Here is an 18,465-nt window from a genome sequence, read left to right as displayed (position 1 = left end):
AGTCATGTTTTTCCCCAGGAATTATGGGGGAAATAATGATGGTTAATAATGGCAAACATTCATTGAATGCTTATAATGTGACAGACATTGTCTTAAGTGTTATACAAGAAAAAAGGTAGAATACTCCACATAATGAAAGTAAATGTTTGCTGTTCAGAATTTTTTTCCCTGCGAATATACCTCTAAAATTAAGATACAAATCCATGCATAAAAATTAATCCAATGAATAAACTTTTAAGAAACAAGTCAAAATTTTATTTTATTTACATTTAAGTCTAAAATAATTAAAATTAATTTTTCCAATTTTAAGTTTGTCTTTTAGATTCTCTTAAATAATTACCTTTTATTTAGCTGGGATATTTTATTCAAATTAGTTGATATGTAGCATATTCAAATTAAATAATGGTCATTTAAATTCTGTAGTACAATGAAAATATTAATGTGAAGGTATTTTAATTATTAAAGTCTTTCTTACCATATTATTCTATAATGTCTCCAAAGAGTTTTGGAAATTGAAAGAGTATTTCAACAGTAATTTTTTAATTTAAATATTAGGAAACCAACAATATGAAGCCCTTTATAAATTATCCACCTTTTTTCCAGAATCTTCTTTGACAATTACTTCTTGATAATTCTCAAATAATTAAAACACAGCATTTAAATTTTACAATTTAATTAGATTTTTACAATTTAATTCATAGCATGACTCATTTAAAATATTGCAAAGGAATTCAACAACTTTTTGGGCCTCTGCATAGCTAGGATTGTCAAATGTATGAAGTTTTTTAGAGCCTTCTGAGTAATCTGATAAAGTTCAACAGAATAGCCTAAGTAGATTCTCTCCCCTTATTTCTCAGGTTTTGCTGAAAGAATGTGGAGGTCATGTAAGAGCTGGTTTTATTATAACTGCATAATGATGGTTGTCACCTACAGTTTGTTTCAGTCTCATAAGGTCTGCAACTCAGCCAAATGCAGCTTGCTATATACTGTGAGAAAATATTACCTCCACATTACTGTGTACATGCCAAGTGTCACAATAAATCTAGCTACCACCTGTCTATTTTATACTTTTCTGACTGTATTTTCCAGTTGAGCTTTCATGATTTTCTCTACTATCATCCTTTTTTGCTGTTTAAAACATGTTTTAACTTTTCCTTTTCCACTTTAACTCATTGATATTTAATACTTTAACCAGTATTGATATTTAATTTCATTAACCAGAAAGAGTTTTATAGTTTGTATGTTAGGCTTATAACAAATAGCATTTCCTACATTTGAACATTTTTATGATTCCCTTTGATCGCTTTTAGTTAGTTTACTGGGAAAGATTAACTTTTTCCTTTTATATTAAAAAAATAGGAGGCTATTTTCAAAGGAATATGTGAAAATACAGTACCAATAATCAAAAGGCATTATACAACAAAATCTTATAGCATACTTTGAAATTTTAAAGGTGAATTTTTATTTCTCATTTGTCCTCTATCTACCATATGGCCTATTTTTAAAGTAAGTTATTTTAGACCTGTCTTTGTTAATTTCCTTGTATATTTTTAAGTGTGATAAAATAATTATTTTTAAAACGTAAACATTTGTGTGTATGTATACATACATACATAAATGATGAGGCATAAATTATATAGAAACTTATAAGTTGGCACACATAAGTGGGGACTTATCATTTATCAGTGAGTTATAAGATCTTCAGCTTCAGTTTAAAAATGTCACCTACCTTCTGGATAATGTTATTACTAGAAAACAATGAAAGATAGTATATCTAAGTTGCATAACTTTATTCATATTCTTCATATGAATGTAGAATATGAAGATTTAAATTTATTCATATAAATAGAGTATCCCATACCAGCATCTTTTGCCATTGTGTGTTTATTATAAGTTATTTAGTTGCTTATCTCACAGATTTTTAAGCTTTATTATAAAAAATATTATACTTTAGTTTTGTCCCTAACTTATTTACACCACCCTTTTGTAAATTTGGTGGCTGCATCATTTTAAATTTATACTTTCTATGGCAAACTGCAGTTTGATTCTTTGAGCAGCCACTTAATTAATTCTTGATATAATTTTGTAGTTGTCACATTATGAGAGTAGGACTGAAGATAGCATTATTTTCTTTTCCAACACTAATTTTAGTGCCCTGTGATGTTTCAGCAAATTTATTGCAATATAGAAATGTTAATTCAAAAGTTACAGATAGCAGTAAATTTATTTTTAAAAAATACTATAGGCATTTTCACCAACCTAGGAAATGTAACTAAATTCTTTATAATACCTGTGTTGTTGTCTTGCCTTTCATTTTGTGTGACTAACTTTTTATACCAAATTGAATAAGCCATTAGCTTTTAGTCTGTAGGAATGTGGATCCATAGATATTTCCCATTAGACAAAAGAAAATCTATAAAAGTGATATCCCCTGGGGCTTGGTCTTCCTAGAGGCCTAATGGTCTAAAGCAGTACTATACTGTACTTTTATGAGAAGGAGCTATATTGGGTGACTCCCTTGATATCCAGAAATATTAGTTGGAGAGATGTGTATATCCTTTTAGATGACTCTAACTTTTGTACTATACATTTATTAAATATTCTGATTCAGAAAATTCATTTTATACATTTTTAATTTTTAAAAACTATTACCAAACAAAATGATAAACCATGAATATCTTGTGTAGTTTTAGAGTTTGCTGAAATAATGAGACATACTATAGTTAGATACATTCTTTTGTTAAAGTTTTTTTAAAGAACTTTACTTCAAAATAGACCACCACCACTGGTGATGAGTGCACGACTTTGTGAATATAGCAGTACCTACCTAGTATAGAGTGTGAATTATATCTCAATAAAACTGTGATTTAAAAAAAAATTCCATTGCATGAAATGTTTATAGGTGTGAAATGATAGAATTTCAGTTTAAATTTATAATTCATTAAAAATTATTAGCTTTAATAGACATTTAAAATATAAAATTATCCGTGTTATTATTAAGTAATAATACATGTTTATTATAAATCATTTAGAAATTATAGCTAAGAAAAAAGAGACTTAAAAAGTGTGTATGCAATCTATACCATTTAGTAGTCACATCTACCAAATATTCTGTCGATAAGCTTTTCCTATACTTAACAAATTCCTTTGGAACCATACTTTGCCTGTCAAATTTTATTAATGATAAATAGCTTTTCATAACCATTTTAGGAAAACAATCAGGTGTAAATGTTTTCTTATAGGAATAGTTTAGTAAAAGCATTGGCTTTTTCTCCCTAGATAATAAGAAGTATACATGAAGGTAAGCAATAACACCATTATCTAATAGGAAATACAATAAAATCTTATATAATAGCTTTTGAAATATAGTCACTTTGGGAAATCATTGTAAAATTTGCTTTTGAACATTTTGGATTTTGTAGCAACAAGAATGATGAGGAAAGAAGAAATATTTTGAATTTAAAATGAAAACTGAACTCTTTGATAAATAATATTGTGACATTGGTTCTTATGTGGGTAGAATATTTTTCTGCCTTTTAAAGGACTCTTACTATATCATATTTAGTTGTAACTTTCTAACAGTTAAAACTGTTCACAACACTGGTTAATGATAAATTCACTATCGGGCTTTGAATTTTTCTTTTTTTTGTAAATATTAAGACCTGAGTACAAAATGAGGGCTGAATTGTGGATTAAGTGAAATATCTCAAGGCTGTGCTGTTCTGATAACTGAACCTGAAGTGACCTTTCTCAGACACAATTACAGAGCTGTATGTTTTTCCTTTAATTTCATCAGGGGTTTAATTAGTATACAAATAAAACTTCCCTTATCTTCCTTTCTACCTAATTGGCTTGTCTTCACTTATATATGAAGTATGTGAAAGTGGGCTGTAATTAGGGTGACCGTGTTAACCTTTTTTCCTCAAATGTACTGTTGCCTAAAGGCCTCAAGGCCTAAAAACAGTGCTTTGGATTATTGCTTTGCAATCACTATGGCTGTCCCATAGGTTTTCTCATGAGCAGAAGGGCTTTGGGTGCTGCAGGTTCCCACTGCTTAACAGGATCTTCATTCTTCTCCCCACTAAATGTTTATTGATTATCTCGCTATTCCAGGCTCAGCCTCCAACAACTTAATATCAGGTGACAGTCAGGAGAGTTCTCCAAGTAATTAGAGTTGAGCATTGGGGGAACAATTAGGAGCAGAGTTATTAAACTTGATTTATCCTATTCTCTCCTGAACAGTTTCTTGGATATCAGAACATCACACTTTCACAATCTACCCTGGTTGAGAAATTAGTGGCTAACCTGCTGCTTATCATTGTTGCCTTGCTGCCTAGAGGCGCACCCTCTTGGTTTCAGTCATTCAGTTGGAAATATTAGAGTCCATAAAGTTTATCATGGGTTTTAATTAGATCAGTCTGAACAGGAGAAAAGAAAAGCTGAACTTAAAATTTCACATATGTATTTGTATATATATATACACATCTACAACACACATATAGGGACACACAGATATATAAGTTTATTTTTCTTTAGTGCTTAGTGTTAAGATATTTAAAGAGTCCGTTTATAGGTGCATGTCAGGGAAAAATTGTATTTTTGAGTCACTTCTTATGTCTTGGTGCTTTGTATACATCCTTGTCAACCTCAGAACCCATTGATATATTCTTTTGTGTTGTCCCTCAGCTCTTCAAACTGAGACTTATATTTCTATAAGTTAAGTAACCATGACCTTATTTTTCAAGAACTGTATTATCTTTTCACACCTAAAGAACTATGATTTATATCAGTTTGTTTACACAGTGATACTTTTGTTCCTTTTCTGTGTCCCTAATATAGGGTAAGCTTTAGAAGAGTTTGATGGCTCCCTGTCATTGCTCCTGAGAGATGAAAATGAAAAAGTAGAAACAAGAAGATTTAGATATATAGTGTAATAGAAATTCTAATGCTATGAGTTATATCTTCTTTGAAATTATGTCATAGGATTGCAGAAAAGTCAAGTATGAATTTGTAATAATTCAGAGGTTATGGTTTCTAGCCATGGAAACCATGGATCAGTGAGCTTCATTTGGAGAAGGCTGAAGACAATGTACTGAATGCTGGATAGTCTTCTCACAAATAGGTACTCTAATAAGAGTTACTAAGAGGATTCAAATGGATTGGCACAAATTTATTATTGTTAGAAAAAGAATCTAAGCTTTATGCATAACTGGTAGTGGATAATTAGTTTTACATTCATAACTGAAAAACAACATTTTTTATCTCCTGAAAGATGTCAGAAATGCTGACTTTAAACGGACTCAAATTTTATTTTTTTAAATAAAGAAATCTCATGATATCTCAGTACCTATAACTGGCACAAAATTAGTAGATTTAGCATGGTTTTAAAAATACATTCTTTGTCATCTTTTTAAAGTTGGTTTGAATCTGTGACTATTTTCATGGCAGAATGTTTTTGGAAATCTATTAATAGTAAATATTTAAAATAAAATGTAATATCTAACAATAATAGTTTGCTTATTTTTAATATTTTGAATCATATTTATCTGGCAAGAATTTGACTGTTTGAAAAGTGAACTTTTGAATTTGAAAACTTTTAACATGTTTGAATAACTGATTTGAAAGATGATTGTTTTCAATTCACCAACATTTTGTTTTAGTTCTATGTAGGAACTTGAGATTTTTACACTACCCATTGTTAATGCATTAAAAGAATGCTGGTAGAAGAGCTTTGACTATGAAATTATAGCATTTTGTTTATTCTTCATTGAATTTTTGAAGTGTAGTCATGTATGTAATATTGTTAACCTCTGAGCAAGGAGAAAAAATTATGTGTATGAAGGTAGTTGTTTAGTTCACTGTCCAGAAAATTTAATCGAAAAACATGTGATAAACTTATTCTGAAATTTTATAAGCATCCTAGAATTTAAAATGAGGTCTAGAAAATACTCCTTTAAATTATGAGTTTCTGAGTCTAAGACCTGGAGCCCAAAACTTTGAAGATAAAGTTGCAGAATTGCATCTTGAAATGTTTGTAGTAAAGGAATATTTTAATTAAAGCAAACAGCAAACATCAATCAACATATTTTATATTTCTGTGACTAAGTAAATATTTATGGAACACAAATAATTCTGAATGCAAGTATTATTTGTAACTCTCTCTATTAGTTGAAACATGTTGATCACATTTGTGTTGCTATCCTTGACATGAGATCTATTTACTGGGAAGCAAGTGAATTTTCTTTTGGAGCTCAGTTTATCTGTCCACTAAGATATATATAGCAGCCTAACTGTTAGACTTTATAAAGAAAGTAGTAGTAGTTTTTAATCTTTAGTTAAACATTGTCTTGTAGCTATCTCAGTCTACCTTTCTCTCAATCACATACTCGTTTTGTGTTTATGATAGTTCTTTAACTCTAGTTCTTTTGATAGTTAAATAGACTCTAAATTTCATGTGCTTTCTCTCCTGAAATCTTTATTTTTTATCATTATAAGGAAACACAGCTTCAGTTTCTATTATTGGATATTTTTAGGAAGAATTCAATTTATTTGCCTTATATTTTAAAAAATAAAATGGGACTGTATTTTATAGACAAACATTTTTCAAAATCTGATTGGTTCTATCGTTTCTAATTAGTAAGTATATAAATTTTTACAGAAAATTTGTTAGACCTTGATGTGTAATGACCCAAGTCTACTTTTCAGTCTGTATTCTTCTTTGTTTAATAGCCTATGGCATAAATTGAAGTTAATTATCAGGGCTGACAAGTAACTCTGTTTTCTGTCTGCTTGCAGAGTCTCTCTGAGGCAAAGATGGAGCTGAGAAGGAAAGATCAATCTCTGCGTCAGCTCAATAGACATCTTACCCAGCTGGAGCAGGACAAGCGTCGACTGGAGGAGAACATCCATGATGCAGAGAGTGCCCTCCGCATGGCAGCCAAGTGAGCATTTGGACCTTGGGGAGATCACTTAAAACAGACAAAAGATCAATTCTTACTTTCATGCTTCGGGTTTTAGCCCTGGATAATACAGTGTTAGAAAACAAAAGTACAGCTGTCTTTCTTTGAAATTCTCTGATATATCCTCAAAAAAGAAAACTCTTTAACGCTACATACTAAATGTATATTTTATTGAGAAACCTCAGAAAGTATAAGCTTCTATATAACCTCTAACTATGTGTATTTGGGGCTCTATTGTAGTATTCCATTTTAAAACTTATGTTTTCATTAATGTGAAACCTAAGACTCTTGATATAAAAGTTTTGCATAGTATCTTCTGTTACACATTCCTCATCCTCTCTGCTCCAGCGTCCCTCCAATTTTTCTCTACATATATTATAATGTACTAATATTGCAACTAATATTTCCATAAAGAAGTATTATCCTACAATATGTGAGTATATCATAACATTTAAAAATGTAGTAAAAATATATTATGGAAAATTCACTTAATTTTATAGCTATATATTCTAATATGTCAAGTGGAAAAAATATGCAGTTTTCCTAGTAGACAGCTATGTAAACATGATCTGAGTATTTTCTCTGGTAATCAAGTTGACATACACTGTGAAGTTCAAACTGAACAGTTCTCTTGGGCATTTTTATTTGTTCTCCACATCAAATTTCATGGAATACTTTAAGACTGTTCTTTGTACAACAGCATGGCTTAAAGAAAATCTATTTAAGGATTAAAGAAACATCTAATTTTGATAAACTCTCTGCTTTCTAAGTTTGTAATTCTGACTTCTTTTCTTGTAAAAATATATAAATTAAATTTTTTTGAGACAAACTTTTGTTAAATATAAAATATCATGTACTATAAATAGAGTCTTTAAACTGCAGAAGTTATCTGTAAATCACAAAACAAGGAGACTGCTATCTTAGGATTGTCACTGAATTGTAACATGGCTCAAGCATAATGAAACATGAACTGACACAAAGTCAAAATATTGGCATGTTTGAATATCTGCTTACAGTTTGTTTTGAAAATTATAAAGCTATATGACGTTGTACTGCTGTATTAGGTGTATGTAATTGTTATTTTTAAAAATGTAAGTTTGACTAATCAATTCTTATTGTCATTGTTCAGTTTTAATTTCATCATGTCATTTGAGAGGCTTAGCTTACATAATTTACATTGAGTCTTATATTAATAGCCCTGAGAAAATTCTGAGATAAATAAAAAGAGGATTATAAAACCTCCGGATTCAAGTTTTTTTTAAATTCAGACATGTCTATGATCTGCGATCATGGGCATGTATTTTTATAAAGCTAAAGAAAACTAATTTGAGATTTGGAGAGCTAATACATTATTTATAGTTTTCAATTTATAACTTAACAATTAAAGTCTTCAGTATTCATTCAAATTATTTATTTCATTATGAAGGCTTAATTCAATATACTGGGCTGATAGAAAAAAACTGGCAACTTTGAATATTCCTACTTAAGTCATGGAGGGTTTTGTATGTAATTATCATAGCACAAAAAGAGTATATAGAAAGGAAAATAATATTTTGTATGCTTTGGCCATATATCATATATCCCCACCACTAAGATTTAAAAAGTTTTTCCATCAGAAATTAAAAAAATCAATGTTTTACCTTCTTCAGCACAATTTTTATTTTTAATAATGTAATCATCATTTCTTTCTTTTCTTTTCCTTTTTTTACTTTTTAAACATTATATATATTCTTTCCTCACTCCTAATTAAGACAGGCAACATAATTACATAATTAAAGTTAAGTGTTAAATGTGGACATGTATCAGTGACTACGTGGTTAGATTTTATACTTTACAAAGGAGAACAATGGTATCTAATCCTTATTTTTCAATAATAGTGATTTATAGCTAAATGTGTAACACTTGTAATAAGGTTTGGGTTTTACGAATATTTAGTCTTTCTTTTGTTTTTTTCTAGAGACAAAGAATGTGTTGCTAATCATATGAGAACAGTAGAAAATATGCTTCACAAGGTACTGTAATCTTTCCTTAATACTGTTCACTTTGTACTATGACACTCATAGTCATTATTTTTATTAACTACAAAGTAAATCATTTTGTAATATCTTTAGAAATAAATTAACAAAAAGATACTTTTGCAGATGACTAAAAACTTGCATTGTAGAATGCCATATTGCATACTTTCTTAAAGAATTCACTTTATATTGATAAACTACGAAAGTAGTGTTTTCCCCCCCAAAATAAATAAAGAAAGAAAGAAAATCACTGCCCTTCTCCAACACTAATACGTACCATATGAACATTTTTTCTAATTTTGTACACAAAACATCTTATTCTCTTATTGTACTTTGTATTTCCTTGATTGCACATGAGGCTAAATGTTTCCTATGTTAATTAGCTCATGGTATTTTCTATTCTGTGAATTGTCTCTCCATAGCTTTTGGCCAGTTTTCTGTCACAATATTTCTGTTATGAATGTATGTTAAATCTTCATATATTGAAGACAGCAAAAATTGTTTTAGTTCTGATGTTATCTGTTTTTTTAAAAATTTGTTTGTGGTATTTTTATGTTCATAAATTTCAAATGCTTATAAAGTCAAATCAATCTTTATAAAAAAAAAAAAAAAAACTAGTGGTTTCCCCAAACTGGGATAATTGTATTTGAATTATTTGTGGTCTCTGCTGCATGAACCAGAGGTCATTAAGATTCTCACATGTCTCATAATGATAAAATATTTGACCAATCTGTCTAACCTCTTACCACTCTTAAACCAATAGTCTATACGTGTGTATATACACAGAGAAACATAATGTATTTAATTTTGTAATATTCATACACCTTAACTAGACAGTAATGTTATTCACATTAAAAATTATCTATAAGAATATGTTCTTAAAATAGGAATTTGAAATATTTAATAATATATCATTTTAAAATTTGATGACTTTTGTATAATAAACTCTGACTTTTAATTTCTAGTGATGAGCAGCATAATGAGGGGTATTATATTAGTAAAAACTTAATATATTAACAGACTATATATTTTGTGAGCATTCTACTCCAGATTCAAAGAAGCATTTAATATTTAAAAATAGAGAAATGTTATTTATGTGTTTCTGTTATTGCTTAATAGACAATATATTGGAAATGCAAACATCTACTACTTTTAAGATATATGGAATTTTGGGCTATATCATATTTAGAATAATTTATAAGTCAAATTAATTATGTAATATTATTTTATAAATTTCTTAAAATACCCTGAAACTAAACCTCTTAAGGACATGTTAAATAAACATTAGTAAACTAATGTTTAATATATTACACATTTTTAAAACACTGGGCCTCTGCATTCTTTTACACTGTGAAAGTGATTAGCTGTATTTCATATCAATGAAAGCGTTTTGAAAAAAATATTTTGATTATTGTTTTATTTTTGTGTCTCTTTGAAAGTATGATTTCTCCCTTTGTCCACTTCAAAAAGTTTAGCCAGTGAGTATAGTTTAAATATAGTCAGATCAAATCCGTATCTGCTACGAATCCGAAATTTAGTAAAAGAGACCTCCTTGGTTACAATTTTTTTTGTAATTGATAGAAAAATCAATTATATCATATACATGTACGTGGCATGCCCTTTTATACACTAAATGTTGACTTTGAAATCCAACTGTTTATTCATCATCCCAGCTGGAGGGAAAAAAAATGTTAGATAGCTGACTTGGGGAATGGACTTTGGTGTTAGGGCAAAACCATCATCAATATGAAATATAAATATTGTACTTTCTCCTTTCCTTATGTCAATTGAAAAATACATAGTTTAAATGTAATAAAGACTGATTACAGTAGGACAATTATAGTCAAAGTTCTTCAGTTGTTTGTCTTTTAATTTTTATGTCATATGGAAAGAAAGATGTCTATAAAACTGGGCTGTAGCCACTGTAGATTTGTTTTTACTTCATGGCTTTTTCCCTTTCATATTTAATAGTTATTTTGATTATGTTTCTAGAAAGTTCTATGTATATAGTGGTTTTAAATTATCAAGCTTGAAGTAAAAATGTAGGAAAGGCAAATTGATAAATGGTAGTAATTCTTTTGTCTATGAAGTAAGTACAAGTTAGAATGAATAGGTAGTAAGGGGGTAGTCCAGAGAGTCCCTATGGAGCTCTCAGAAAGATGCAAACCCACCATCTTCATTGCCAGTCATGCAGGGCTGGGGAATCTGTGGCCTTAAAGAAACTTGTAGCCTTTGTTGTCCTTAAGTGCTACCTTTTGACTGAATCCAAATTTTACACAAGAAATCTTTTCATTTAAAGGGATGCAGCAGAGAAAGATGAAGTTTCTTGCCTCCTTTGGTCTTGAAATCAGAAGAGAGCAGGTTCCTCACCCCAGGATGGATATAGTTACATCTAGACTCTTTAGCAAAGTTTACTGTGTGTAGCAAAATCATATAATTATTATTTCTTATTTCTTTAACACTTGTATTTTCAAGGTGTGTACCAGTTATTCTCAAATAAAACTAATTTTTACTTGTCGATTTTTTTAATCTCATTATTTTTCAATTCTAACTTCTGATGCAGTAATCAAATAGAACTTGTTTTCATGTAACCATTCTTTCTTTTCTTACGTCTTAAAGAACTTAAACTGAACATTTTTGGTTTTAGGAAAAGCAATCATATTTTATTGATATTTGTTAGTTTTTGAATTTGATGTATTTCATTCAACTTTTCAAATCCTAAAACTATTATACAGAACAGTTGATTAGATATTATTTTTTAAATTCCATTTGGGACTTATACTAATATTTAATAAGGAAGGCCAGTTATTTTCAGTTAGAAGCATATACTGTTTTTTAAAGAAGCCCAAGTTTTCATTGAATTTAAAGATATATTTTTATTTATGCCAGTTTTTAATGTAGATTAGAAGTTAATTTTTTATTAGGATGCTCTTTTGGGGGAACTAATTTCAGGTCATTGGGAATAAGAAAAATAAGAACAAGAGAAAACAAAATCATCACAACTTTTCATGAGGCTTTTTTTTTTTTTTTTTTTTTTTTGCAGTTTTTGGCTGGAGCTGGGTTTGAACCCGCAACCTCCAGCATATGGGGCCAGTGCCCTACTCCTTGAGCCACAGGTGCTGCCTGAGGTACATTTTTTAATATACACACTTCTGTAGTTGAATGCTTGGCTGATTTTTTTTGAAAATCTATTGAACCCTTTGGAGAAAGATTCACATTTCAAACATTTTAAATTGCACAATTCAGGGGCTTTCAGTAATTCATAATGTTGTGCCATCATCACAACTACTATAATTTCAGAAAATGTCATCACCCTAAAGAAACCTAGTGCCTAAGAAGCATTTACTACTTTTTTATTAAGAGTCTCACTTTATCGCTTTTGGTAGGGTGCCAAGGCATCACAGCTTACAGCAACTTCCAACTCCTGGCCTTAGGTAATTCTCTTGCCTCAGCCTCCCTAGTAGCTGGGACTACAGGCACCCACCACAACACCCAGCTATTTTTTTGTTGCAGTTAGGCGGGGCTGGGTTCAAACCCACCACTCTTGGTATATGGGGCTGGCGCCCTACCTACTGAGCCACAGGCGCCGCCCAGCAGTTACTTCTTATATTCTCTTACCCTACCTCTAGCAAACCACTGATCTGTCTCCTGTCTCTATGTACCTTCCTATTCTGGAAATTTCATAAAAATGGAATCATACAATATGTGGCTTTTGGTGTCTGACTTCTTTCATTTAGCATAATTATTCAAGTTTCATCCATGTGGTGGCATGTATCAATACTCTTGCATTCCTTTTTATGGCTGAATGATATTCTATTGTATGGATATACCACATTTAGTTTCCACTTCTTAGAGACTATGAATAATGCTATTATATTATTACAATACAATAATACAAAAATTTGTATTACATTTGTGACGGCCTCCTTTTGTTCTCGTGGGTATGTAGCTAGGAGTGGAATTGCTGGATCATGTGTTAATACTATGCTAACTTTTTGAAGAGCCACCAGACTGTTTTCCACAGTGGCTGCACCATTTTAAATCCCCATCATTCTGTATAAGGATTCCAGTTTCTCCACATCCTTGTCCACACTTGTTATTTCCATTTTTTTTTAATGGACATCCTAAGTATTTCATTTTGGTTTTAATTTGCATTTGCCTAATGACTAACAGTGTTGACCTTCTTTCCATGTGATTACTGATTCTTTGTATGTCTTTTGGGCTCAAATATCTATTCATATCCTTTGCCTATTTTTAAATTGGGTTGTCTTTTTCTGCAGAGTTTTAAGAGTAAGAGTTGTTTGCATATTCTGGATACTAGAATTTTATTACATATGATTTGAAAATACTTTTTCCCATCATGTGGATTGTCTTTTTACCTTCTATTAGATAGTGTCCTTTGGAACACATAAGTATTAAATTTTGATGAAGTCTGATTTTTTTCTTTTGTGCTTATGTGTTTGGCCTCATATCTCAGAATCTATTTCCAAATCCAAAGTTGAGAAGATTTCCCCTGTATTTTCTTCTAAGAATTTTGGAATTTTAGCTCTTATGTGGGAATTGGTCCATACTGAGTTAATATTGTATACTGTATGATGTAAGAGCCAACTTTATTCTTTTATATGGCAATCCAGTTATTCTAGCAACATTTGTTGAAAATATTTTTCCCTGTTAAATTATATTGGTACTCTTGCTGAAAATCAATTGACCATAGATGTATGGGTTTATTTCTGGACTGTCAGTTCTATTCCATTGGTCTGTATATCTGTCCTCATTCCAGTATCAGAGAGGTTTTATTACCATGTTTTGTACTAAGCTTTGAAATTGAAAAGTGTGAGTTCTCCAGTTTTTTCCAAGATTTTAAGATGGTTTTGGATATTCAAGGTCCCTTATATTCCATATGAATTTTAGAATTGGCTTGTCCATTTCTGAAAAAGAAGAATTAGACTTTTGATAGCTTTTACAATGAAATTATAGATCCATTTGGGGAATATTACCATCTTAACAAAATTAAATCTTATAATCCATGAATATTGATATCTTTCCATTTATTTAGGTCTTCTTTAATTTCTTTCAATAATGTTTTGTACTTTTTAGTGTACAACTTACACATCTTCTTGGTTAAATTTATTGTTAAGTATTTTATTTTTTGCAAAACTATTATATGAGGAACAGTATTCTTAAGTTAATTTTTGATTATTAATTACTGCTGTATAGAAATGCAACTCATTTTTGTACATTGGTATTGTCTTCTGTAACTGCTGAATTTATTAGCTCTGATAGTTTTCTTTTTTGTGTGTGTGCAACTTATTTAGGATTATCTATATATAAGATTATGTAATCTGTGAATATGGTTTTAATTCTTTTTTCTAATTTTGATGCTTTTTCTTTCTTTTAAAATTATTTGGCTGTCACTTCTAGTACAGTGTTTTATAGGTGTGCTGAAAGCAGACATCTTTGTGTTATTGTTCCTAATCTTTATTTTTTAATGTTATTATTATTTTATTTTTTCTAATGTTCCTAATCTTAAAAGGAAAGCTTTTGGTCTTGAACCATTAATCAGATATTAGCTGTGAGTTTTTCACAGATGTTCTTTTTCAGCTTGAGGAAGTTCTCTTCTATTCCTAGTTTTTGAGTAAAAGGGTATTGGGTTTTGTCAAATCATTTTATGCATCAGTTGAGATGATCATGTTGTCCCTCCCCTGCTTCATCCTACTAATGTTTTATACTACATAGATTATTTATGAATATCCTTCCATTCTGGGGTAAATCCCATTTCATTATGATATACGTGTATAATCCTTTGAATATGCTCCTTGTTTTGGTTTGCTAATTTTCAAAAGAATTTTGCATCTAAATTCCTAAGACATATTGTTCTTTAGTTGTTTTGTGTGATAACTTTAGCTTTGGGATGAGAGTAATATTGGTCCCATAGAATAAATTAAGAAGTGCTCCCTTACTTCAATTTTTGGGAAGAGCTAGAGAGGCAGTGCTGTTAATTCTTTAAACATTTAGTAGAATTGAGCAATGAAGGTTTCTGGGGCTGGACTTTCTTTTTATGAAAGTTTTGAATGTCTTTCATGTGTATACTCAGATTTTCTGCTTCTTTTAAAGTCAGTTTTGGTAGTTTGTATGTTTCTAGGAACTTGTCTATTTTATCTCTACTTATATGATTTGTTGACATACAATTGTTTATTTTTTAAAAATTACTTTTATTTCTGTAAGGTTGGTAGTAATGTCCCCATTTTTATTTCTGATTTTATTATCAGTGGTAATTCAGTAATCTTTTTCTCTTGGTCAGTCTAGGTACATTTTATTTTTAAAATATTATCAATCTTTTTGAGAACTGACTTTTGATTTTCTTGATCCGCTCTGTTGTTTTTCTATTCTTTATTTTGTTTATACTTGCTCTAAATTTTATTATATCTTCCATTTGCTTTGGGTTCAGTTTGCCCTGTTTATTTTTACTTCTCTAAGACAGAAGCTTAGATTATTAATTTGAGATCTTTCCTCTTTTTTAATGTAGGCATTTACAGCTATAAATTTCTTTCCAAGCACTTTTACTGCATTCTATAGTTTTGGGATATTATGTATTTTTGTGCTTTCCTATCTCAAAGTGTTTCTAATTTCCCTGTGCTTTCTTCTTTGACTTAGCTATTGTTGAGTATTGTTTAATTTCTAAATATTTTAGACTTCTCTAGATTTTTCATTTTGCTATTGAGTCTAATTTAATTATATGTGGTTTGAACAGACACTTTAATTTTATTTTATATATTTTTTGCTGTATTTAATTTTAATTATTTTAAATTTATGAAAATTTGTTGTATGGTCCAGAATATTATCTGTCTTGGTAAATGTTTATGTATAAAGGATGTATATTCTTCTCTTGTTCTATGTCTGTTATGTCTAGTTGGTTATAATGTTGGTCAAGTCATTTAGTTTCTTGATTATCTTTTGTCTATTTGTCCTATCCATTAATAAAAGTGTGATGTTGAAGTCTTTGAATGTTATTTCTAAATTCTTTCTTCCTTTTATTTTTTGTCAGCTTTTGCTTCATATTTTGGGGGTTCTATTTGCTTATCTATATGGAAATTGTTGTATCTTCTTGATAGATTGGCCCTTTTATCATATTATAATGTTACTTGTCTATTATAACAATTTTTGTCTTGAAGTCTATTTTGTTTAATATTAGTATAGCCAGTTCACCTCTCTTCTAGTTACTGTTTGCATGGAATATCTTTTCTTGTCTTTTCACTTTTAATTGATTTGTGTCTTTGTATCTAAAATGAGATGAGTTTATTGTAGATAGTATATAATGAACCATTTTCTTAATCCATTCTGCCAATATGTGACTTCAAATTGGAGTTAAATCAATTTATTTAATGTAATTAATGACAAGGAAGGATGTCTGTCATTTTCCTTTATTTCTATATGTGTAAAAACTATTTTATTCTTCAATTTCCCTATTTAGCACCCCTTTATTTTGGATATATCTTTTGCCAGATACCATTTTGATTCCTTTTTTCTTTGTTTATTACATACTTTTTAATTATTTTCTTAGTGTTTTCTTTGGGGATTATAATTAACATCTTAATTCATCTTATTCAAATTAATGTCAATTTAGTGTCAGTACTATTAAAAACAATTTTGCTATAATATAGCTCCATCTCTATCCTTCATTTTATTGTTATAAGTTACATCTTTATATCTTGTTGCCCATAACGTAGTTTATAATTATTATTTTATGTTTTTTTTTCTATTTTTTTAATTTCAAAATATTATTGGGAAGCAAATGTTTTTGATTACATGGATTGATTTTGTAATCTTTGAGCCAGGGCTATATGTCCATCACTCAAATCGTATTTATTGTATTTATTACATATAACAGGGTTTTTTGCCCAGCCCCCTCTCTCTACCTCCTTTGCTTGATTTCCACTGAGTTTTATAGTCCTGTGTGTACATGTATGCTAATCAATTAGTTTTAATTTAATTGCAAGTGCATGTGGTGTTTGTTTTTTCCATTCTTGAGATACTTCACTTAGGATAATGGTCTCCAGTTCTATCTAAAATTTTACAAAAGGCATTAAGTCATCTGTCTTCATGGCGGGGTAGTATTCCATGGTATACATATGTTAATCCACTCATGAATTGATGTGTGTTTAGGTTGGTTTCACATCTTTGCAATTGTGAATCATACTGCAATAAATATTAGAGTACAAGTATCCTTTTGATAAAATGACTTATTTTCCTTTGGGTAGATATCCAGTAGTGGTAGGTCTACTTTTAGTTCTTTGAAGTATCTCCACACTGTTTTCCATAGTGGTTGTACTACTTAGTCATCCAATAACAATGTATGAACATTCCTTGTGTTTTGGTTACATAGCATTGTAATATAATTCAAAGTCAGGCTATGTGATTCTTGCAGATTTGTTCTTTTTGCTTTGGTTTGCTTTAGCTGTTCAGGGTCGTTTTGGTTACAAATGAAGTTTAGGCTTATTTTTTCCAGGTTTGTGAAGTAAGATGTTGGTATTTTGATGAGAATTGTGCTGAATCTGTAAATAACTTTAGGCAGAGTGTACATTTCAATAATATTGATTCTGCTAATGGATGAGCCAGGGATATCTTTCCATTTATGTCATCTCTAATTTTTTTCATCAATGTTTTATAGTTCTCCTTGAGGAGCTTTTTCACTTTCCCACATAAGTATTTTCTTAGGTATTATTTTCTTTATAGATACCGTGAATAGCATTGAGTCCTTGATTTGACTCTCAGCTTGACTATTATTAGTAAATAGAATTTCTATTAATTTATATAAATTGATTTTATGAATTGAGACTTCGCTGAAGTTATTTACCAACTCTAGCAGTCTATTGGTGGAATCATCAGGGTTTTCTAGGTATAATATCATATTGTCAGCAAATGTGGATAGTTTGATTTCCTCTTTCCCAATCTGCATATCCTTTATTATTATTATTATTTTTTTTGCTCTCACTTGCACTATTTTGGCTCTCACTTGGGACTTTGAGCACTATTTTGAATAGAAGTGGTAACAGTGGGCACCCTTGTCTCATTCCAGTTTTTAGGGGAATGCTTTCAACTTTTCCCCATTCAGCATGATGTTGACTGTGGATTTGCCTTATAAGGCCTATAAAATTTTGAGATATATTTCTTCTTCGCCTAGTTTATTGAGGATTTTTATTGGGAAAGGTCACTGGTTTTTAGTAAATGCTGTTTTGTTATCTCTTGAGATAATCACATGATCTTTGTTGTTTGCTTCTGTTTATGTGAGGAGTCACATTTATTGATTTGCATACATTGAACCATCCTTGCATCCTGGGAGGAAACACCTTTGGTCATCGTGAATTATCCTTTTGATGTGTTATTGAATTTGGTTTGCTAGTATTTTATTGAGGATTTTTGCTTCTATATTCATAAGGAATAATAATCTGTAGTCTTCTTTCTTGTTGTGCTCTTTCCTGGTCTTGATATCA

The 18,465-nt window shown here is 30.0% G+C and overlaps 1 protein-coding gene across 2 annotated transcripts in view; it reads left to right on the top strand.

The window, feature by feature from the left end:
- The window catches only part of CCDC171 (coiled-coil domain containing 171), a 402,279-nt gene that overhangs the window by 261,633 nt on the left and 122,181 nt on the right, over nt 1-18,465 (top strand). For both annotated transcript variants that reach the window (XM_003782870.3, XM_023509106.1), the window contains exons 22-23: nt 6,796-6,941; nt 8,917-8,971. In XM_003782870.3, the coding sequence (XP_003782918.1) occupies nt 6,796-6,941; nt 8,917-8,971 (201 nt within the window). The remainder of the gene's footprint in view (nt 1-6,795; nt 6,942-8,916; nt 8,972-18,465) is intronic.

Source organism: Otolemur garnettii, unplaced genomic scaffold, assembly GCF_000181295.1.
Source record: "Otolemur garnettii isolate 467f Iridium unplaced genomic scaffold, OtoGar3 scaffold00006, whole genome shotgun sequence".
NCBI classification, from domain to species: Eukaryota; Metazoa; Chordata; class Mammalia; order Primates; family Galagidae; genus Otolemur; species Otolemur garnettii.
Note: the sequence above shows the minus strand (reverse complement) of the source record. Positions and strands in the feature narration are given on the sequence as shown.